The 25,692-nt window shown below is 38.6% G+C and overlaps 1 protein-coding gene across 1 annotated transcript in view; it reads right to left on the bottom strand.

Annotated features, from left to right (window-relative positions):
• The window catches only part of hif1an (hypoxia inducible factor 1 subunit alpha inhibitor), a 41,201-nt gene extending 16,334 nt beyond the window's left edge, over nucleotides 1–24,867 (bottom strand). Inside the window, exons 1-4 of the mRNA XM_061936151.1 lie at nucleotides 24,471–24,867; nucleotides 5,612–5,862; nucleotides 968–1,116; nucleotides 740–885 (exon numbers count right to left, since the gene is read on the bottom strand). Coding sequence (XP_061792135.1) covers nucleotides 740–885; nucleotides 968–1,116; nucleotides 5,612–5,862; nucleotides 24,471–24,626 — 702 coding nt within the window. The 5' untranslated portion in view covers nucleotides 24,627–24,867. The remainder of the gene's footprint in view (nucleotides 1–739; nucleotides 886–967; nucleotides 1,117–5,611; nucleotides 5,863–24,470) is intronic.
• Between the last annotated feature and the right edge of the window lie 825 nt (nucleotides 24,868–25,692).

The following is a 25,692-nucleotide window of genomic DNA, read 5'->3' as shown; positions in this document are numbered from 1 at the left end:
GCGCAAAGTTGAAAAGCCAGCATCTGTGATGGTATGGGGGTGTATTAGTGCCCAAGACATGGGTAACTTACACATCTGTGAAGGCGCCATTAATGCTGAAAGGTACATACAGGTTTTGGAGCAACATATGTTGCCATCCAAGCAACGTTACCATGGACGCCCCTGCTTATTTCAGCAAGACAATGCCAAGCCACGTGTTACATCAACGTGGCTTCATAGTAAAAGAGTGCGGGTACTAGACTGGCCTGCCTGTAGTCCAGACCTGTCTCCCATTGAAAATGTGTGGCGCATTATGAAGCCTAAAACACCACAACGGAGACCCCGGACTGTTGAACAATTTAAGCTGTACATCAAGCAAGAATGGGAAAAAATTCCACCTGAGAAGCTTAAAAAATGTGTCTCCTCAGTTCCCAAACGTTTACTGAGTGTTGTTAAAAGGAAAGGCCATGTAACACAGTGGTGAACATGCCCTTTCCCAACTACTTTGGCACGTGTTGCAGCCATGAAATTCTAAGTTAATTATTATTTGCAAAAAAAATAAAGTTCATGAGTTTGAACATCAAATATCTTGTCTTTGTAGTGCATTCAATTGAATATGGCTTGAAAAGGATTTGCAAATCATTGTATTCCGTTTATATTTACATCTAACACAATTTCCCAACTCATATGGAAACGGGGTTTGTATATCAATAACCTGGTGCTCTCTGCAGTTATGTAATAATCTCCAACAGCGACTTACTTGACTCTGTCTGTCGCAGGGGTGATGCACAGGGTACGGATAAAGACACTCAAACTGGTCTGGAGGGAAGAGGATGCATCTTTTTTGGCCTTTGATTTGTGCAAAAAAGTTCTGCTGCTCGTCATAATGCGCCGGTGTCACGTTACCTTTCAAAGTGAAAGTGGAATTAAATCATTAAATGCTAGTGAAGGGGCGGGATGGTGGGGGGGGAGTGTGAAACCAGCGTACCTTCCATGCCTATCAGTAGGAGGTTGGATGTCAGCTGTCCCCAGTTCCTCTTGGCTTGCTGCTTGTTGATCCAGTTCCAGTTGAAACCCAGGAAGTCAACAACTATTTTCTTTCCGACGGTGTCGTTTAAGGTCTGCTGGAGGTATATCCTGGACAACAGTAGGACACGCACTAAGACATCTTGTTTTCATCACGGTACTAATAATACTATTAACGCCAATAAAAATAATAACAATAAGACACAATCACATGAGTAGTGCTTCTCTATAAAAACGTGATCAAATGTAAGACAACGAGAAAAGAGTCATACCTTTGAGATTTACGGTAAGTCGGGATATTATGACGGGCTAATTGATAGGATGAAGTAAAATTGTGAATAAAAGCATTTGCAGTATGTGGAGGGAGACGTGGCCAGCACTGTCTGCAGGAGCAAAGGTCACCGCCTCTGTCCATGGTGCTGAGGACAGAGCACCATCAGACGGGGGCGTGGCAGTGCTGACGGCGAGACACAGCTGGCAGGTGATTAGATTTCACAGGTGGTACGTGTTAATCTAATCATCTGTTGTCTTTAACAGTAAGCGGCCGGTAGCAGGAGGGGAGAGAGCATACGCACGTGGCTGAAAAGTCGCGTCCTGCTGGATAGAAAACTTTGTGAAAACACATGAGCATTAAAACCTTGTTCAAACCTGCGCGCTGGGCTCCTGTGCCGTGTCTGACAGTGGGACTGCGAGGACGCAACTTCCACACAGTAATATCCCAATTACTCGTGCATATAAAGTTCCCCCTGTGTTTCCACCAAAAACTACCCGGGTCGATTTAGTTCTTCAGGAACTGTTTTTGGTTTCAAGTAGCGACGTGGGATTTTGAACCTTTAGGCCGATGATTGGCTGAACACAGTTGCATGTGCCTAAAAACGTTGTATTGGAGCACAACGGCCGCCATTGCAGTACGCAAAAACATTTGTTCATTTCTTATTTCTGTGACAACAAACTTGACAACGGAGAGAAAGGGCATATGCACACGGACACCCCCACCCCACGCCTTCACCATTGCTTGATTCCCCTTACGGGCGACGGACGGCTAAGTAGCGCTTATACAGCAACAGCCGGCCTCCGTAGCTCCCACTCCCTCCTCTCTGTTGCAAGTTTTGTTGATTCTATGTAACATGTTTATGTGTGCTATGGCTATAGTTTTTTTTCCCCCTAGGCCTCAGTCTGGACCCCCTCCCTGGAGTCCAGCCTTTGAGTGAATATTTTCTTACATTCCAAACAATGAACAACAGTAAGTATCAAAAAACATTAACCTGAACTAGAGATGTCCGATAATATCGGGCTGCCGATATTATCGGCCGATAAATGCTTTAAAATGTAAGATCGGAAATTATCGGTAACAGTTTAAAAAAGTAAAATGTATGACTTTTTAAAACGCCGCTGTACGGAGTGGTACACGGACGTAGGGAGAAGTACGGAGCGCCAATAAACCTTAAAGGCACTGCCTTTGCGTGCCGGTCCAATCACATAATACGTACGGCTTTTCACACACACTAGTGAATGGTCAACAGCCATACAGGTCACACTGAGGGTGGCCGTATAAACAACTTTAACACTGTTACAAATATGCGCCACACTGTGAACCCACCCCAAACAAGAATGACAAACACATTTCGGGAGAACATCTGCACCGTAACACAACATAAACACAACAGAACAAATACCCAGAACCCCTTGCAGCACTAACTCTTCCAGGACGCTACAATATACATCCCCCCCCCCCCCAAACCCCAACCCAATCCCGCCCACCTCAACCTCCTCATGCACTCTCAGGGAGAGCATCTCCCAAATTCTAAGCTGCTGTTTTGAGGCATGTTAAAACAAATAATGCACTTTGTGACTTCAATAATAAATATGGCAGTGCCATGTTGGCATTTTTTTTTTCCATAACTTGAGTTGATTTATTTTGGAAAACCTTGTTACATTGTTTCATGCATCCAGCGGGGCATCACAACAAAATTAGGCATAATAATGTGTTAATTCCACGACTGTATATATCGGTATCGGTTGATATCGGACTCGGTAATTAAGAGTTGGACAATATCGGAATATCGGATATCGGCAAAAAAAAGCCATTATCGGACATCTCTAACCTGAACCTATTTATTATTAACTATCTGGGATGGACTTATACTGTCTTTAAGTTGAAGTAGAGTGCTAATAATTTTTTGACAAACCTAGCGGCCAAAATAATCCATTAAGTTTATGATGCAGTAAAATTGAATAATGCAGGCACAGACATGCGGCGTTCCATTTACATCGGAAGCGGGATGTCGGAGCTGGGAATTACTTGACACCCAAAGTTGTGAGCGTTCCACTTACGATGTCGGAAATCAAGATGGCCACATCCACGAAAGCTATTTTTGCCTTTGCCTTGTCTGAATATAAACAACTTATGTGAAAATGTGCACTCTTTCTGCAACCTTCAAACACGGCGGATGAAGAGGAAACACAGATGCTATTGAAATACATGCCGTTTACACTACAATGAGCAATATGGCTGAAAACTACATCATTATATAAGTTTTTTATAATGATCCATATCGATAATTATTGATACTTTTTATGATTTATTCAAGCCTGCCAATAAATACAGTAAAACAATTTCCAACTTACCAAGGGTGCTATTTATCAGTGGAGAAAGTGTCTGGTAGCCAGGTAGAATGGTAATAAACTAATTAAAGTAGATTTGAATGTAATGGCAGATTAAAGACACTAGATGGCAGTAGTGTATAAGCTAGTAAACACTACACAGAGTAGCTTGGGAAGCTCCTCATTAAACCGACACATTGGAAGTGTTAGGGTGTTGCCGCACTGTCTGCATGAAAACCATCAAAACTAAAGACAAGTTTATGTTATTGAGTTGACATATCAAGATGTTACCGGTTCTCGTCTCACTCCGTGCAGAGAGTCTACAGCGAGACAGAAAGACGGCGCAACCAAACTTGGTAGTCGATACTGTTACGTGATTGTCTGTTAGCATTTCCCTCCCATTGCTGAGTGACACTTCCTGTTTCCGGTTTGTTGGGGTCCCAAAGCGTGAGTGACTTCAAGATACAAATCTTGTTTCATAATTTCTGTTTTTTTCCAAAATATAAATATATAGCGAATACTTTATCGAACGCATTTTATATTGATATCAATTATGTGTCTATTATGATATATATTGATATTATTTTATCAGCGTAGCCTTACGTTATCATATAAAAAACATACAACAATAACTTGTGATTAAGGGCTATATAAATAAACTTTGATTGATTGATTGACTTTGAACAATACATCATATATGGCTGATTTACTGCGACGAAAACTCATCAGAAGTGCAAATAACTGATGTTATAGAAGCGGACATCAATGTTTGCATCCTTGAAACCGACTCTTGGGTGGTGAGAATGCTCCGACTTTCCCAGTCGGATACCCGACCTTGAGGGACGTTCCAGTTGAAATTCCGACTAGGAACTAGTGTTGTCCCGGTACCAAAATGTATTTCGATATTTTTCGGTACTTTTCGATACTTTTCTAAATAAAGGGTACCACAAAAAATTTAATTATTGGCTTTATTTTAACAAAAAAATCTTACGGTACATTAAACACATGTTTCTTATTGGAAGATTGTCCTTAAATAAAATAGTGAACATGCTAGACAACTTGTCTTTTAGTAGTAAGTAAGCAAACAAAGGCTCCTAATTTAGTTGCTGACATATGCAGTAACATATTGTGTCATCTATCATTTTGTCAAAATTATGAAGGACAAGTGGTAGAAAATGAATTATTAATCTACTTGTTCATTAACTGTTAATATCTGGTTAATTTCTGTTTTAACATGTTCTATCTACACTTCTATTCAAATGTAATAATCTCTTATTCTTCTGTTATTTGGATGCTTTACATTAGTTTTGGATGATATCACAAATTTAGGTATCAGTCCAATACCAAGTAGTTACAGAATCATACATTGGTCATATTCAAAGTCCTCGTGTGTCCAGGGACGTATTTCCTGAGTTTGTAAACATAATGTAAATTTTTTTTTAAAAACTAAAAAAGATTTTGTGATGCTAAAAAAATATAGATGTAATCATAGTAGTATCGACTAGATGCGCTCCTGTACTTGGTATCATTACAGTGGATGTTAGGTGTAGATACACTAACGGCCAGTACTTTTTAGAGGCGGTATAGTACTGAATATGACTGAATGTAGTACTTGAACGCATCATAATAATCCCCTCAATTCCCCCAAAAAATGGATTAAATGGCTGGAATATAAAGACAATATAACATACATCCATAAACGTGGATGCATATGCAAAAGTGCAATATACTTATCTGTACAGTAATCTATTTATTTATATCTGCACCTTATTGCTTTTTTATCCTGCACTACCATGAGCTAATGCAACGAAATTTTGTTCTTTTCTGTACTGTAATGTTCGAATTTGAATGACAATAAAAAGGAAGTCTAAGTACTGAATATGATTCATTAGTACCGTACAACCCTACTAGGAACTCAGAAATTCCGACTTCCCGGTACAAATGAAACGCACCAACAGCACGCAAACAATCACAACAAGTGTTTTCTGTAAATCCGTCCCACCTCTCCTCCCCGCCACTCTGCTGCGTCTCCTGCATCTTCTCCACAAATTCAGAGAATTTCATCTCCTTCCGCCGGGACCTGGGGACAAAGTTATCCACGTTGGACATTTTCTTCTCGTCGTAGTAGAGGAACTTGTGGTTCTCCGCCATGTAGACGGAGAAGTCCCCGTTGCCGATGTTCTCTTGGAGATACGCAACGTCCCATTTGAGTGCCGGATACACGAGGTTGGTATCGGTTAGGACCACCGGCTCCTGGAATAAAGAAGCCCATATGTAATCTTCATATTTCAAACATTTCTCAAACGATTCCAAGTATTACAACGTTAAAAAACATTTTTAAGACATTCGGGCTATGGTATTGGTACCGTCCAGATTGTCCTGTTATTCGCACAATTCTGCATTGACTAGGGATGCGCCAATTGGTCGGCCACTGATCAGTATTGACCGATTTTTGTAAAAAAAGAATGTGATCACCATTGCCGATTAATGCATTTTAATAACGATCACAACCTCCGGCTGACACTGTATTTTTTTTGACAAGCGGTTAACAGCTAATTATGTGTCTCCATTCACAGCCAAGTTAATAATTATCACTTCCATTGTGGCAAATAAACTGCATTTCTTTGTATCTTAGGCATCATTATCAAGTACATTATCACTGGAGGAGGAGGACAACATGTTAGAGGAAGTTTAAATATCGTGTTGCTATTCCATCCATCCATCCATTTTCTACCGCTTGTCCCGTTCGGGGTCGCGGGGTTTGCTGGAGCCTATCTCAGCTGCTTTTGGCGGAAGGCGGGGTACACCCTGGACAAGTCGCCACCTCATCACAGGGCTTTTTCAACTTCTATTGAACGGGGGACGGCGTGGCAAAGTTGGGAGAGTGGCTGTGCCAGCAATCTGAGGGTTACTGGTTCAATCCCCACCTTCTACCATCCTAGTCACGTCCGTTGTGTCCTTGAGCAAGACACTTCACCCTTGCTCCTGATGGGCCTGGTTAGCGCCGTGAATGGCAGCTCCCGCCATCAATCTGTGAATGTGAATGGGTGAATGTGGAAATAGTGTCAAAGCGCTTTGAGTTCCTTAAAAAGGTAGAAAAGCGCTATACAAGTACAACCCATTTACCATTTACCATTTATATTCAATTGAATAGACAGCAAAGACAAGATATTTAATGTTGGAACTGAGAAACTTCCATTTTTTGGGGCAAAAATTAATTAACTTTGAAATTAATGGCAGCAACACATTGCAAAAAAGTTGGCACAGGGGCATTTTTACCACTGTGTTACATGGCCTTTCCTTTTAACAACACTCAGTAATATTATTAAACTATAAATAAATTGAACATTTTACAGGTAAACCACATGATTAATGTCGTTATTGGTATCAACAGCATAAAGCCCTGACCGGAACATCCCTGGAAATTGACAAAATGTCCGAGTTACACATTTCCTTACATTTTCCAACCGATTTAAATCCTTTCAACTTCAAAACATTTGGTTTTCCTGGTGATTGTTAAACATTCCTATGTTTCCCATAATTTCACATTTTCCATAAGACAATACAATGACAAATACAAACATGTTTTTGTCTAAATAAAAATACTTAACTCTACAGCAAACTACCCATCAAATTAATAAAAAAATGACAATAAATGTTAAATTTTTTACAGCATATTACTGTAAATTGAAAAAAACTACAACTGTTTGTTGCGTTAAAATTATGTTGACTGAGCTGCCAGTTTTTAAGTATAAAATCTACGGTTGTTGTTTTTAACGGTGTGTTACTGTAAATGGAAAGACGGTACATTTGTTTTTACAGTAGAAAAACTGGCAGCTAAGTTGTCAGAATAAAAAAATAACTTCTACTGTTTTTCCATTAACAATATAATGCTGTAAAAACCAATGTAAATTTAACACAAAATTCTGGGAACTAAGCTGCCAGCTTTTTCCGTAAACCTCCCCAAAAAACAGTGGTACTGTTTTTCCGTTTACCGTAAAATGTTGAAAAACACTATATTTTACAGTGAAATTTTGTAAATGTAAACTTTTTACTGTAAAATCGACAATTTACTTAAAACAATTTATATATTTAATGATGAAATCCAGAGGCAAATTCATACATTATTCGCTGTTACAAGCGGCCCTCTGATGGCAGCCATAACTGCCATGTGGCCCTGAATGAAAACCAGTTTTACATCCCTGTTTTGACCCAATGTGGACCCCAAATAACCCCCACCCCACCCACCACCACCACCACCACTCCCGTCCAAAAATTCCTTGCATTCCGGTTATTATGCATTTCTTGTAACAAAATTCCTGGTAAATGAGAATTTACCAAAAAAAGTTCAAAATTTCTCTCATCTCTTAAAGGCCTACTGAAACCCACTACTACCGACCACGCAGTCTGATAGTTTATATATCAATGATGAAATCTTAACATTGCAACACATGCCAATATGGCCGGATTAGCTTACTAAAGTGCAATTTTAAATTTTGCGCGAAATATCCTGCTGAAAACGTCTCGGTATGATGACGCCGGCGCGTAAAGTCACGGATTGTAGAGGACATTTTGGGACAGCATGGTGGCCAGCTATTAAGTTGTCTGTTTTCATCGCAAAATTCCACAGTATTCTGGACATCTGTGTTGGTGAATCTTTTGCAATTTGTTCAATGAACAATGGAGACAGCAAAGAAGAAAGCTGTAGGTGGGAAGCGGTCTATTGCGGGCGGCTGCAGCAACACAAACACAGCCGATGTTTCATTGTTTACATTCCCGAAAGATGACAGTCAAGCTTTACCATTGGCCTGTGGAGGACTTTGAGTTGGATGCGCAGACGCGGTACCGTGAGTACGCATGCAGCTGCGGCTTCCAAACATTTGATCGCTTGCCAGTACGTACGTGCTGCTATGTGCATGTCACGTACGTAACTTTGGGGACTTTGGGGAAATATATGTGCTGTATGAACTTTGGGGAGGTGAACGGTACTTTGGGCTGTGGGATTGAGTGTGTTGTGCAGGTGTTTGAGTTGTATTGGCGGGTTATATGGACGGGAGGGGGGATGGGTTTGTTATGCGGGATTAATTTGTAGCATATTAAATATAAGCCTAGTTGTGTTGTGGCTACTTGTGTTTATTTACTGTTTTAGTCATTCCCTAGCTGAATATCAGGTCCCACCCGCCTCTCACAGCATCTTCCCTATCTGAATCGCTCCCACTGCCCTCTAGTCCTTCACTCTCGCTTTCCTCATCCACGAATCTTTCATCCTCGCTCAAATTAATGGGGAAATCGTCGGGAGTGACGAGCATGCACAGTAGCCCCGAAAATATTAACATTGCTGTATGTATACTTTTGACCCAGCAGATTTGCTCACATTTTCAGTAGACCCATAATAAATTCATAAAACAACCAAACTTTGTGAATGTTTTTTTTGTGACCAACAAGTATGTGCTCCAATCACTCTATCACAAAAAAAATAAGAGTTGTAGAAATGATTGGAAACTCAAGACAGCCATGACATCATTGGCGTTGTTAGGCCTATTTTAGGGGGGCTCAAGCCCCCCTAAAATATTCTTAAGCCCCCCTAAATAATTTGGTGTTTTTTGGGGTTTTTTTACAAATAAATGCCAACATATTCATTATAAAGTTGCCCAAATATGAGTTTAAATAAATAATCATATAACCTGTTATTATTCACTCAGTTTCCCCTCACTTCGTAGCGTAAGGTAGAGAGCCCCTTTAGTGCGTCGGTATCCAATCCATTCCACTTGTTCATATAGAAAATGCCCACATCACTCAAACTCCAGCCCGCATTTTCTCTGCGACCTTGCTTGCGGTCCTGCAGGTGTACGAAGCACATTATCTTCCTTTACAATGAGTTAAGCTGCACAAAACCTTGTGTGTGCAATTGTAAATAATTTATTTTTTTAAGTTTTGTGTTTCTTGTAGAATCTATATAAAGTAATATACATTAGCCTACTGTTAAAATAATGGAAAAAAAAACATCATTAATTATATTTGTTTTATTGTATTGTTACATTAATAGCTGTTTTATTATTATAGGATGGCTTGTTAAACATTTCATAGGATTTTCAGAGGAAGGAAAAACCAAGACATTTAATATAAAATGTAAAATGAATAAATACATAAAAAGAAAAAGAGAAAAAAATGGTTAAAAGCCATCGTCCCGGGGAGCATTTCATTTCGTCCCGTGCATTTCTTTTAAATAATAATAATAACAATGAATCATTTCTAAGTCTTTGTTAGCCGTTTGTGAAGTTTTGTGCTCGTGCGTAACATTCGCTCGCATCCTGTGCATCTCCTGGGGGCAAAGCCCCCCCCTGTCCTTAAAAGCTAGTGACGCCCCTGCATGACATTATGTTCTTTACAAGTGTATGTCAACTTTTGAGCTGTAGGATTGATGTTGTTTCCACATCAAACAAAGCAGTGAATACATACCCTTGTAGAGAACAGATTGCACTTGAATTATGACAGGAGGAGCGCCATAAAACATCCACGCACACACCATCGTCATCGCCAGTGGGGATGGTGCTGAAGATTGCCATTGGACACCCTGGCAATGGGGGCTACGTGACTAAGAGAACGTACTCAGCCATGCGCGCTCCCGCTGCAGCGCGGGCACGTCTCTCAAGTGCTTCTCTGGAAGGAAGTGATAGAGAAACCTGCGCGCGCTTCCCCAACATGCACCTTTTTATTAGGCACCACTAAAAAGGGCCCAGAAAATGCTTTTTACATGAACTTTGACCAGATATGTTCTAACAAGGGAGAGATTACACACACCGCGCATGACGGCTTGTATGAATCGAAAGTCTGATTTGATACGAATAAAATGTCAATGTGAACTTACGTCTTAAATCGGTACTCAATATTACGTCCATTAAAAAAATTATTTACCCGGTTTTCGCCATATTTTGTCCCAAAAAAAAACCGTGCATTGCTCACCAGATATGTTTAATCCAAACGATGATTGCGCATTACTGTGGCTGGAATGTCTGGTTTAGCACTCACTCTCTCAATGTGAACTAAAACCTCAAATAATATTGAATAAGACGTCTATAAAAGTTACATTTACCCAATTCTCGCCGTATTTTTGACGACAAAACACAATGTATTCCTTACATGCGCATTGAGGCCAGTCTTCAAGCAGAGATGTTTTAAGAGCAAGATTAGACACTTTAACAGAAACCCGGCGCTCTAATGCCTGGCTGAAGACTATTTAAACGCTAACAATCTGTGAACTAAATATTAAAAAGGTTATTCAGTAAGGCAACAATATTAGTTTGCATTTTTATGTCTCAAAAGCATGTATTGCTTACTATAAGAAAAAGCACTCATTAACAATTTAAGCTAGCTAGCTTGATTAAAACAGTTATAATTAATTGGTAATGGGTACATTCGCACCCACCTGCACAAATGTACTTCAAAATGTAACAATCAAAATAAATATGCCTTTTTTTTGTTTACTAGGGCAGTGGTTTTCAACCTTTTTTCAGTGATGTACCCCCTGTGAACATTTTTTTAATTCAAGTACCCCCTAATCAGAGCAAAGCATTTTTGGTTGAAAAAAAGAGATAAAGAAGCACTATGTCATCAGTTTCTGATTTATTAAATTGTATAACAGTGCAAAAATATTGCTCATTTGTAGTGGTCTTTCTTGAACTATTTGGAAAAAAATATATAAAAATAACTAACAACTTTTTGAAAAATAAACAAGTGATTCAATTATAAATAAAGATTTCTACACATAGAAGTAATCATGAACTTAAAGTGCCCTCTTTGGGGATTGTAATAGAGATCCATCTGGATTCATGAACTTAATTCTAAACATTTCTTCACAAAAAAAGAAATCTTTAACATCAATATTTATGGAACATGTCCACAAAAAATCTAGCTGTCAACACTGAATATTGCATTGTTGCATTTCTTTCCACAGTTCTTTTTGACAGACATTTTAGTGAGAAACCCGAGCTTGTGCTTCACTGAGTTTATGAACTTACATTCATATTTTGTTGAAGTATTATTCAATAATTATATTTATAAAGGATTTTTGAAATGTTGCCATTTTTAGAATATTTAAAAAAAATCTCACGTACCCCTTGGCATACCATCAAGTACCCCCAGGGGTACGCGTACCCCCATTTGAGAACCACTGTACTAGGGCATGCATATATAATATGCATTAGTTTGACCATTTAAAATCAACGATAATAAAAAGGAGATGCTTGGAAATAGCATAAAAATGACCCAAAAACATGGAAAAACGCGATTTATAGCGTTACTTTTTACCCCCATTCCCGTTTATGCAAGAAAAATACAGCTTAAATGAATTGGTCAGTTTATTAACAATTCATATTCTGTTGATGAAATATGAATATATACAGAAGTATTTCTGTAGCATCCACCGAAATCGCAAAGTTCATCAAAACCGGTGGTGAAAAACGCATACGTTCTTAATTATTTTGTGTAACCAATTTCTATTTTCAAACGACCCCGTAACAACAGTTTCACATAAAACATCCGCGCGCGAAATAGTTCTAATCGTTTGATAATTTATATAAGAAATAAACAAGCTATTTTACTATAACATCTTTTCTGAATTATGCCTTTATAAGAGGGAATTGTTTCACCCGGAGAGAATTGTGTAACGCATCACGAACGTATAATTTATGTAAACACGTGGTGCGATAAACGATATTCATCCGCCGTGCTTAGGGTATAAATAGAACTTGTTGACAATTTGGTGTTACCAGTAAGTTTATGCCGAGCGTTCGTCACGGACGGAAATAAGGAAAATAATAGGATTTTATTAATCAACAGATAGTTTTGCCAGTAAGGATGCGTTAACCTCTTGTTTTGGTCACTAAAGAAAATGTGTACTTTGATTGAATCAAAGTTGGGTACCCATGCTAACAATTTTCAATTTCTTTATTTTTTCAGCTTGTTTCTTGTTGCTGCTTTTAGTTGCATATTTTACATTACTCGCATTCAAATTGGTTTTAATAGTACTTTTTAAATATTCCATGCTCTTGCAAAAGCTTATGTGTATTTCTCGTAATAATTCGAATTATTCCATTTGCATACGCCCGTGATAGTCACGCCAATATATCGAGCGTCTATGCCGTGTGTTTGTGTTATTATTTCGAGTGTATGTCAATGATTAATTATGTTAATTTCATACACAATAAACCCAGATTACTATCACAGATAGATTTATATTCATAAAACAAAACGTTTTATGTTTTGATTTTCCAAAGTATGTTACTAGAATTCGTGTATTTACCTATGTGTATTCGCTCATTAATTTTGTCTTTGAAAGTAACACTCCAATGTCCATTAGTGGCATACTTGACCCCTCCCGGATTTTCCGGGAGACTCCCGAAATTCAGCGCCTCTCCCGAAAACCTCCCGGGACAAATTTTCTCCCAAAAATCTCCCGAAATTCAGGCGGACCTGAGTGACGTGTCGACAGCCTGTTTTCACGTCCGCTTTCCCACAATATAAACAGCATGCCTGCCCAATCATGTTATAACTGTAGAATGATCGAGGGTGAGTTCTTGGTTTCTTATGTGGGTTTATTGTTAGGCAGTTTCATTAACGTCCTCCCAGCGCGGCAACAACACACAACAACAGCAGTCACGTTTTTGTCTACCGTAAAGCAGTTCGTCTGCCGTAAACAGCAATGTTGTGATACTCTTAAACAGGACAATACTGCCATCTACTGTACATGCATATGTGACATTAACATCTAGGGCTTTTAGAGAGTGCAGTGCACAACTGCGCACACAACAAGGAGACGAAGCAGAATGCATCATCAGAGAGGGTGTTCAGCATGGTTAGAAAATTAGTGACAGAGAATAGAACAAGGATGGACAGTTCAACCCTTAACTCAACAATGAGTAGATGAGTGTTATGTGTGTGTATATGTGTAAATAAATGAACACTGAAATTCAAGTATTTCTCTTATTTATATATATATATATATATATATATATATATATATATATATATATATATATATAGCTAGAATTCACTGAAAGTCAAGTATTTCTTATATATATATATATATATATATATATATATATATATATATATGAAATACTTGACTTGGTGAATTCTAGCTGTAAATATACTCCTCCCCTCTTAACCACGCCCCCGCACCGACCACGCCCCCCACTCCCCCCACCTCCCGAAATCGAAGGTCTCAAGGTTGGCAAGTATGATTAGTGGAGCTGTACACATTGAGAAAATGCATGACTGTACGTACACAAATGTATTCCTAATAACATAATACTCTCTATCACTGTGTATTGTTATTTTTAAACCAAAAAAAGACTCACACAAACTGCCCTTGTCTTGTATCGCCTTTGTGTTCTTCTACTAACAACAATTAGTTGCTAAATTGACCAGAAACAACCCTAACATTATTGTGACTAAATTCCGCCACAATTAATTATAATTATGAAACACTCTCTTTTGAGCTAACCTTGTCCGTAGTAATTACTACATAATAGCAACAAAAAAAAGGACCAAAATTATATTTCTTTGGTCTGGCTTGATAATGATAACAATGTGTCATGTGTACTGTATTGCGCAATCATCTAGCATGATGCCCTCTTGTAGCAACCTTAACACATTTGGAAATAATATGTGTACAAACATATTTCAGAACTATATCATCATCCTTTTGCTCTATTCACCACTGCACTATTATCTTATTGGCCTTGCCTATATTAGTTATTTAAGTACTTGTTCATATTTCAGTTAATCATTTGTGTTTACATTGTAGAAAGCAAACACCGTCCACCAAGTCCAATTCCTTGTGTGTTGAACATACCTAGCCAATAAAGCTGATACTGATTCTGATACTGATATGAACCACACACCTTAAAGAGGTGCAGTTTACAAACATATTTTAACGGCTGCCTACAACCAAAGATGTCATTTCAACATAAACAATTTGTCTACATCTTTAACCAAACAACTAGATGTCACAGCTCAAAACTCGCAGTTTTCTCCGTCCAATGCAACCACCATTACATCTTATTTACTTAATCATTTAAAATACAATCATGCAATTACCTTAGAGACAAATTACTCACAGGACAGCATGGTTACTTGGGCTGAACTCAGATTATCATACACTTTTTTTCTGCTCGGTGCATGACTCATTTCATTATGATGAACCTGTTGACATGGCCAACAATGCAGTTTGTCACTATTAGGCCTTCTTAATGGTGACAAACAGGATTAGCTGGATGCAGCTTTGGTGATGCATGTCAAAACAAACAAACACCGAAAGCAGATGAAGTTGTGTGACAAGTTAACACATGCACTGAGGCTATGTCTACACTAAGCCGGATAACCCCTTAAACGAATTATTAATTAGCCTAAGCCCCGTTTCAGCTACACTAAACCATCGTTTAAGGTCCCCCTCCTCGGACAATGTTTTACACGGGTAAGTGCGCCGTGTATTTCTTGAATCTCCGGCTCTTAGCTTTGTATGGACTCATTGATCGTTTACAAACTGAGTTCGGAGAGGAAGTGACGCCAGAAAGACCGCTCCCCACACAGGAAGTGACGTCAGAAAGAACGCGCCACCCAGCTTCATAATAAAGCGGTTTCGGAACTCGGAGCTAACCACTGGAAATATGGAGGCGAGTCATCCAGACATGCCCGTGTATCTTCTTCTTCTACATGTACAGACGCTTGTGGAAATCACACATGAATACCTTAAGAGAAAGCGATTGCAGCTATTTGGGATACAACACTTCTCAGACGGCAAGAGAACTTTCCAATGTCCAGGTCAGCTGTGATTCTACTTACCGAAAAACTTTGTCCATTTGTCGAAGGGGAGACAACGAGAATGCGGGCTCTAGCGGATATGATTTAAAAAAAGGTAGCATGTGCTTTGTATTACCTTGCCGTAAAGGGAAGACTATGGAAAACGCAGTATGCTTTTGGACTGGCAAAGCAGACTGTGACCAGTTATTGTCCGCCATGTATGTCACAGACTCAACGTCTAGGTCAGACCTGGGCAAATTAAAGCCCGGGGGCCACATGCGGCCCGTTAAAGGGGAACATTATCACAATTTCAGAAGGGTTAAAACCATTAAAAATCAGTTCCCAGTGGCTTATTTTATTTTTTGAAGTTTTTTTCAAAATGTTATATATCCCTAAAAAAGCTTCAAAGTGCCTGATTTTAACCATCGTTATATACACCCGTCCATTTTCCTGTGACGTCACATAGTGATGCCGATACAAACAATCATGGCGGATAGAACAGCAAGTTTATAGCGACATTAGCTCGGATTCAGACTCGGATTTCAGCGGCTTAGGCGATTCAACAGATTACGCATGTATTGAAACGGATGGTTGTAGTGTGGAGGCAGGTAGCGAAAACGAAATTGAAGAAGAAACTGAAGCTATTGAGCCATATCGGTTTGAACCGTATGCAAGCGAAACCGACGAAAACGACACGGGAGAAAGCGAGGACGAATTCGGCTATCGCCTTCTAACCAACGATTGGTATGTGTTTGTTTGGCATTAAAGGAAACTAACAACTATGAACTAGGTTTACAGCATATGAAATACATTTGGCAACAACATGCACTTTGAGAGTGCAGACAGCCCAGTTTTCATCAATTAATATATTCTGTAGACATACCCTCATCCGCTCTCTTTTCCTGGGGGTCTGGCGGCAGATTTCTTTGACTTTATCGTTGGAAATGCATCTGCTTTGAGTGTCGCAGGATATCCACACATTCTTGCCATCTCTGTCGTAGCACAGCTTTCGTCGGTAAAGTGTGCGGAACAAACGTCCAATTTCTTGCCACTTTTGCATCTTTGGGCCACTGGTGCAACTTGAATCCATCCCTGTTCGTGTTGTTACACCCTCCGACAACACACCAACGAAGCATGATATCTCCAAGGTACGGAAAACAGTCGAAAAAATGGAAAATAACAAAGCTGATTTGACTCGGTGTTTGTAATGTGTTTGAGAAAATGGCGGATTGCTTCCCAATGTGACGTCACGTTGTGACGTCATCGCTCCGAGAGCGAATAATAGAAAGGCGTTTAATTCGCCAAAATTCACCCATTTAGAGTTCGGAAATCGGTTAAAAAAATATATGGTCTTTTTTCTGCAACATCAAGGTACCCGGTATATATTGACGCTTACATAGGTCTGGTGATAATGTTCCCCTTTAAGCTTTTCAATCTGACCCGCCGGACATTCCCAAATGTTTTCAAAAGGCCGTAAGTCTTGATCTATACAAAGTATTTCAATAGTTGGCACTTTTGCATTATATTCTAGTTAATATGGCAATCTAAGTCACAGCAGGCACCAAGCAGTGTGAGTGGAGGAGCCTTTCCACAGAGTGTCAGCCTGAAATGCGGGTGTCAGGGACAAACGCGGAAGGAGATTTTCACAACAAAGTTCTAGAGCTTAGTGATGTATCAGATATATCAGATTGTAGGTGGGTTTATTTGTACCCTTCGCGTTCATATTTCCCTGTTTTGTTGCATTTCGCTTGATTGCAAAATATGTCGACGTTCATTTTTTGTCAATATTCAGTGTTTTATCGTTCATAGTTAATATTGTAAATCCCACATTCTTTATTTTCATGTACATTCTGGGTGTCTCATTCAGTAAAAAAATTAAAAAAATTCCATTCCTTTTTTAAGGCGGTCTGTTATAACGTTTTTAGTATTCAATCAGACATTATTGTGAGGTTTGTATTAGTGTTCCTAAAAATAGATATACCGGCCCCCAGACACATTTTTTTCTCTAAATTTGGCCCCTGAGTCAAAATAATTGCCCAGGCCTGGTCCAAGTCCAGACTATATAAAGTCACCAAAAAGGAATGGACAATGAAGGTGAAGGCAAAAGAGTGAGGAGTGTCCTGACCAGAAAACTAGATCCCTAGATTGATTGTTGTCAAATGTTCTTTGTCACAATGTGTACTTCAACGTGTCCAATAAAGATTTTATCAATTTAAGATGTCTGTCTCAGGTGTGATTCACTACAATAGGGGCCCACAGCACACTGGATTCCAGTTAATTCAAATACCACAACACTGGATATTGTTCAGATAAGATACGTTTAAGAACTTGCACACAAAGCAACGATGGAGGTGACTATGACGTGCGCATTTTCCGCGCATTCGTATTAGGTCGTGTTGCGCCAGCGGACGGAGGTGTGGAGGGGGTATTAAACGACCATTGTGTGTGTGTGTGTGGACAAGGATAAGGTTAGGTGGGATTTACCCTGGATAACCTTATTCGGCTTAGTGTAAACGGGGCCTCGGTGATGCATGTCAAAACAAACAAACACTGAAAGCAGATGAAGTTGTGTGACAAGTTAACACATGCAAGGGCATGATAAATAAAATCATACGTTTATGTTGCTATGTGCATGCAATTTTAGTGCTTTCCTTAAATAATCCCCTTTGTAAATTCTATATCAGGGGTGTCAAACGTACCGAAGCCGGTACGGATCAGGCCTGCGAGATGATTTTGGTAAGTATAAAAATTAGCTGAAATTTTTGAATGAAAGGAACTGCTCTTCTAAACGTGTCCACTTGATGTCGCAATAGCAATTATTTGTATCCCCTGCCGCAGGAGTGCCCGTGACTTCAGAGGGGGCGGAGCTATGTGCCCAGTTAAGATAGAGCAGTGGTTCTCAACCTTTTTTCAGTGATGTACCCCCTTTTTTAATTCAAGTACCCCCTAATCAGAGCAAAGCATTTTTGGTTGAAAAAAAGAGATAAAGAAGTAAAATACAGCACTGTGTCATCAGTTTCTGATTTATTAAATTGTATAACAGTGCAAAATATTGCTCATTTGTAGTGGTCTTTCTTGAACTATTTGGAAAAAAAGATATAAAAATAATTAAAAACTTGTTGAAAAATAAACAAGTGATGCAATTATAAATAAAGATTTCTACACATAGAAGTAATCATCAACTTAAAGTGCCCTCTTTGGGGATTGTAATAGGGATCCACCTGGATTCATGAACTTAATTCTAAACATTTCTTCACAAAAAAATAAATCTTTAACATCAATATTTATGGAACATGTCCACAAAAAATCTAGCTGTCAACACTGATTATTGCGTTGTTGCATTGTAATGAATGCAATAGCCTACTTGATTTGATGTTCAGTTTATGAACTTACATTCATATTTTGTTGAAGTATTATTCAATAAATATATTTATAAAGGATTTTTGAATTGTTGCTATTTTTAGAATATTTTAAAAAAAATCTCACGTACCCCTTGGCATACCTTCAAGTACCCCCAGGGGTACGCGTACCCCCATTTGAGAACCACTGAGATAGAGGACTGGGGTCACATTATCTGGGCGCACATAAATATGCTGAAATAACACCTATCCCCTACTAACTTCATGTGTGATTCATGAAATGAGTCCAAATTCACATGTTTTGTTGTCGATGATGCTATATATGCACGGAATAAACCACATGATGTTGTTACGTCAGATGACGAAAATGAGCAAATTACATTAATAACATCCTGTAATTTGATTTTGATATTACTAATTATTACATGTTCTGATAGATTAACATTTTGCACCAATGAGAGCATTTTAAAACTCTGCCAGACTCACACCTGACTGATGAACATTATCATATCATTCATTCAGAAATTATAAATCAGGACAAATGAAGATAGACTACTATGAACAGCAACATGTAAGTGTAAAAAAGCATTATGATTTGTATGTTTTCAGATTGTGCTCGTTCTATTTTTAAACAAAGAAAACAATCTGAAGTTGTCTTTATTTGTAAATTATCGGACATGATTTTACCAGTCCGGTCCACTTGGGAATAGATGTTCCTCTATGTGGCCCCTGACCTAAAATGAGTTTGACACCCCTGATTTAAAACATACATTTCCACCAAATTATCAAAAAATTAAGCAGACTTTTCGGGATAGTATCACCTTTGCATCATTAATAGCCCGTAGAAGGATTTTATCGGAGTGGAAATCTCAGTTTGCCCCCAAGGCCTTCCTATGGCTTAAGGACCTCATGTTTTTCTTAGATTTAGAGAAAATTTCATATAATCTGAGGGGTACACCAAAACAATTTGACTTGACTTGGGGCTGCATAATTAGTTACATAGCTGAATTAAAGACACTGTAGGATGAACGTGACACTCACTGTTGACAATGAACCTTTTCACTTACCTCAACTCTATTTTTGTTGTTGTTGTTTTTTATTCAGTGACACTTCTCTCTATGCTTGTGATTTTTATTTTTATTTTTATTTTTTATTTTTTGTCAGTTATCGTGATTCTCTATCTGCTTGTTGAAAAGGAAGGCAGTACATTGCTACCCACTGTAATGGGAATGTAGGACGGGGGGGAGGGAGTGTTATTTTACTTTGATTATTTTTAATGTGATTTTAGAATTTTTTTTTTGTATTTTATTTTATTTATTTTAAATTTATATACAATTTAATTTCCTACCGCCACCCCAAAAGGGACAAGCGGTTAAAAATGGATGGATATGTATAATTTAATTTCTGCGATGAGGTGGCGACTTGTCCAGGGTGTACCCCGCCTTCCGCCCGAATGCAGCAGAGATAGGCTCCAGCGACCCCGAAAGGGACAAGCGGTAGAAAAATGGATGGATGGATAATTTAATTTATAAGATAGACTACTATGAACCGCAACATTTAAGTGTAAAAAAAACATTATGATTTGTATGTTATCAGATTGTTCTTGTTCTATTTTTAAAGAAAGAAAACAATCTGAAGTTGTCTTTATTTTTAAGTTATCGTGACATGATTTTACTAGTCCGGCCCACTTGGGAATAGATTTATTTATATATAATCTAATTTCTGCGATGAGGTGGCGACTTTTCCAGGGTGTAGCACGCCTTCCGCCCGAATGCAGCCGAGATAGGCTCCAGCACCCCCCGCGACCCCGAAAGGGACAAGCGGTAGAAAATGGATGGATGGATAATTTTATTTATAAGATAGACTACTATGAACAGCAACATGTAAGTGTAAAAAAAAAAATTATGATTTGTATATTTTCAGATTGTGCTCGTTCTGTTTTTAAACAAAGAAAACAATCTGAAGTTGTCTTTATTTTTAAGTTATCATGACAATCTATTCCCACTTGGGAATAGATTTTTGCATTTTTTTGTATTTAAAAAAAATGTATATATACCGTATTTTTCGGATTATAAATCGCTCCGGAGTATAAGTCGCACCGGCGGAAAATGCATAATAAAGAAGGAAAAAAACATATATAAGTCGCATTTTTGGGGAAAACTTATTTGATAAAAGCCAACACCAAGAATAGACATTTGAAAGGCAATTTAAAATAAATAAAGAATAGTGAACAACAGGCTGAATAAGTGTACGTTATATGAGGCATAAATAACCAACTGAGAACGTGCCTGGTATGTTAACGTAACATATTATGGTAAGAGTCATTCAAATAACTATAACATATAGAACATGCTATACGTTTACCAAACAATCTGTCACTCCTAATCGCTAAATCCCATGAAATCTTATACATCCAGTCCAGGGGTCGGCAACCCGCGGCTCTAGAGCCGCATGTGGCTCTTTAGCGCCGTCCTAGTGGCTCTCTGAAGCTTTTTCAAAAATGTATGAAAAATTGTTTTAATATGGTTTCCGTAGAAGGACAAACATGACGCAAACCTCCCTAATTGTTATAAAGCACGCTGTTTATATTAAACATGCCTCACTGATTCGAGTATTTGGCGAGCGCCGTTTTGTCCTACTAATTTTGGCGGTCCTTGAACTCACCGTAGTTTGTTAACATATATAACTTTCTCCGACTTTCTAGGACGTGTTTTATGCCACTTCTTTTTCTATCTCATTTTGTCCACCAAACTTTTAACGTTGTGCATGAATGCACAAAGGTGAGTTTTGTTGATGTTATTGACTTGTGTGGAGTGCTAATCAGACATATTTGGTCACTGCATGACTGCAAGCTAATCGATGCTAACATGCTATTTAGGCGTTTGTAGGTATATTTGAGGTCATTTAGTTTCCTTTAAGTCATCTTATTTCAATTTATATCTCATGACACACTATCTGTATGTAATATAGCTTTTAATTTTTTGCGGCTCCAGACAGATTTGTTTTTGTATTTTTGGTCCAATATGGCTCTTTCAACATTTTGTGTTGCCGACCCCTGGTCTAGTCTCTTACGTGAATGAGTTAAATAATATTATTTGATATTTTACGGTAATGTGTTAATAATTTCACACATAAGTCGCTCCTGAGTATAAGTCGCACCCCCGGCCAAACTAGGGAAAAAACTGCGACTTATAGTCCGAAAAATACGGTAAACATTGATTGATTGATTGATTGATTGACTGATACTATGAACAGCAACATGTAAGTGTAAAAAAAACATTATGATTTGTATGTTTTCAGATTGTGCTTGTTCTATTTTTAAACAAAGAAAACAATCTGAAGTTGTCTTTATTTTTAAGTTATCATGACATGATTTTACCAGTTCGGCCCACTTGGAAATACATTTTTGTATTTTTTTGTATTTAAAAAAAAATTATGTATACTGTATTTTTCAGATTATAAATCGCTCAGGAGTATAAATCGCACCGGCCGAAAATGCATAATAAAGAAGGAAAAAAACATATATAAGTCGCATTTTTTGGGGAAATTTATTTGATAAAACCCAACACCAAGAATAGACATTTGAAAGACAATTTAAAATAAATAAAGAATAGTGAACAACAGGCTGAATAAGCGTACGTTATATGACGCATAAATAACCAACTGAGAACGTGCCTGGTATGTTAACGTAACATATTATGGTAAGAGTCATTCAAATAACTATAACATATAGAACATGCTATACGTTTACCAAACAATCTGTCACTCCTAATCGCTAAATCCCATGAAATCTTATACGTCTAGTCCAGGGGTCGGCAACCCGCGGCTCTAGAGCCGCATGCGGCTCTTTAGCGCAGTCCTAGTGGCTCTCTGAAGCTTTTTCAAAAATGTATGAAAAATTGTTTTAATATGGTTTCCGTAGGAGGACAAACATGACGCAAACCTCCCTAATTGTTATAAAGCACACTGTTTATATTAAACATGCCTCACTGATTCGAGTATTTGGCGAGCGCCGTTTTGTCCTACTAATTTTGGCGGTCCTTGAACTCACCGTAGTTTGTTAACATGTATAACTTTCTCCGACTTTCTAGGACGTGTTTTATGCCACTTCTTTTTCTATCTCATTTTGTCCACCAAACTTTTAACGTTGTGCATGAATGCACAAAGGTGAGTTTTGTTGATGTTATTGACTTGTGTGGAGTGCTAATCAGACATATTTGGTCACTGCATGACTGCAAGCTAATCGATGCTAACATGCTATTTAGGCTAGCTATATGTACATATTGCATCATTATGCCTCGTTTGTAGCTATATTTGAGGTCATTTAGTTTCATTTAAGTCATCTTATTTCAATTTATATCTCATGACACACTATCTGTATGTAATATGGCTTTTAATTTTTTGCGGCTCCAGACAGATTTGTTTTTGTATTTTTGGTCCAATATGGCTTATTCAACATTTTGTGTTGCCGACCCCTGGACTAGTCTCTTACGTGAATGAGTTAAATAATATTATTTGATATTTTACGGTAATGTGTTAATAATTTCACACATAAGTCGCTCCTGAGTATAAGTCGCACCCCCGGCCAAACTAGGAAAAAAACTGCGACTTATAGTCCGAAAAATACGGTAAACATTGATTGATTGATTGATACTATGAACAGCAACATGGAAGTGTAAAAAAAACATTATGATTTTTATGTTTTCAGATTGTGCTTGTTCTATTTTTAAACAAAGAAAACAATCTGAAGTTGTCTTTATTTTTAAGTTATCATGACCTGATTTTACCATTCCGGCTTATTTGGGAATATATTTTCCTACATGTGGCCCCTGAGCTAAAATGGGTTTGACACCCCTGTTCTCAGTGCCGGCCCAAGCCTCCATGGGGCCCTAAGCAAAATTTGATTTTGGGGCCCTCTATTTCTGCCAATAATATTGATTGTTGATCATTCACACACCTACTATAAACTCATTGCGGCTCTGGCAGTGTTGTTTACATTATCCTATTGTCAGCCTGGCATGTCTTTACAAATGACATGTCATTTATAAAGATATGGGGGTGGCCCAGTTAAGAACATAAATAATACCAATGAATGAACGAATGATGTCCAGAGTGCCACATATGGTTACTAATCTTAAAATGTAGAAAACATTCAGCTACAAGAGTGGCCTGGGGTTGAACAGTCCAAGTGATAAAGCTTTGTATTTACAGTAAAAGTGTCATCTTGTCTCATCAGTCTTGTACATATTAGTCTTTAATTACTAGTTTATATTTTTAGTTAATTGTTCATATTTAATGTTTACTTTGTACAAAGAGAGCGCAGTCTACTGAAGTTAAATTCCATGTGTGTTAAACATAACTGGACAATAAAGCTGATTCTGATTCACTTTATTATTTTTGGTAACAAAAACCTGAAACAGCAATGTGCAAAAATGTTGACCTAAAATTGTGTTTTTGTACAATAATATATCTTTGATCATTTAGAAATCATCAGTCAGACTCTACATGCAAAAAATAAAAAATAAGAATTTTTTTGTTAATTGCTTTTGGGGGCCCCCTGGTGGCCGCGGGGCCCTAAGCAAGCGCTTAGTACACTTATGCCTTGGGCCGGCTCTGCCTGTTCTATATAAATGCTAAAATATGAAATATAAAACAATGCATTAAGATTGAGTTGCAGCTGCAGGATACTAGCGTGGTTACCTCGTTGTTTATTAGCAACTCCGCTCGGGGGTCCGTGTGCGAAAGCCTCGGGATGGTCTTGGTGGGGAAAGAATACTTCCGCAGCTGAGTCTCATCCCAAGCCCGGTTGAAGTCACTCGCAGCGGGGTCAGCCTCCACGGCGGTCGCCGCAGCCATGCTATGGCGGTGGTGGTGGTCGACCAGCGCCCGTCGTCTGCGCAACCCCCCGAAAACAAAGCTCGAAAGTCTCCCAGTCGCCTTCTCACCAGGTTGTGGTCGACCGCGTAGTTATCACCGACACTTTCCAATTCAGAAAAAAATCCAAAAAGGAGTCAAAAGCTGGCGGTTTGGAGCGGCTTGTGCGCGGGAGTGTGGTGCAGTGAGAGGCTGTTTACACACTAGCGTTGACAGCCACAAAACAAACCACACGAATTAGAAGCAAGCGTTTGCTGTGAAAAGCACAGCAGCGACATCTAGCGTACTGGCGACGCACTGTCCATGTCAGCCACGATTACTGTAAGATATACTGTTTGCCGCTAGAGGGGAGTGTTGCACACTTCTTTTTGCACTTCTTTTTTTTTTTTCTTTTTTTTTTGTCCTATCCCAGGGGTAGGGAACCTATGGCTCTAGAGCAGGGGTGCTCACACTTTTTCTGCAGGCGAGCTACTTTTCAATTGATCAAGTCGTGGGGATCTACCTCATTCATATATATAATTTATATTTACTTATTTATGAAATATATGTTTTTGTTAACAAGTTAAAGGTGTTTAATGATAATGCAAGCATGTTTAACACATATAGTTAATATTGTTAAAAAATTAAAGGTGTTTAATGATAATACAAGTATGTTTAATACATATAGTTAATATTGTTAACAAGTAAAAGGTGTTTAAAGATAATGAATGCATGTTTAACACATATAGTTAAAAAATTAAGGGCAGCACGGTGGCAGAGGGGTTAGTGCATCTGCCTCACAATACGAAGGTCCTGAGTAGTCTTGGGTTCAATCCCGGGCTCGGGATCTTTCTGTGTGGAGTTTGCATGTCCTCCCCGTGACTGCGTGGGTTCCCTCCGGGTACTCCGGCTTCCTCCCACCTCCAAAGACATGCACCTGGGGATAAGTTGATTGGCAACACTAAATTGGCCCTAGTGTGTGGATGTGAGTGTGAATGTTGTCTGTCTATCTGTGTTGGCCCTGCGATGAGGTGGCGACTTGTCCAGGGTGTACCCCGCCTTCCGCCCG

The sequence above is a fragment of the Nerophis lumbriciformis genome, linkage group LG02 (assembly GCF_033978685.3).
Source record: "Nerophis lumbriciformis linkage group LG02, RoL_Nlum_v2.1, whole genome shotgun sequence".
In the NCBI taxonomy this organism is placed as follows: Eukaryota; Metazoa; Chordata; class Actinopteri; order Syngnathiformes; family Syngnathidae; genus Nerophis; species Nerophis lumbriciformis.
This window is presented reverse-complemented; position numbering and strand designations above follow the sequence as displayed.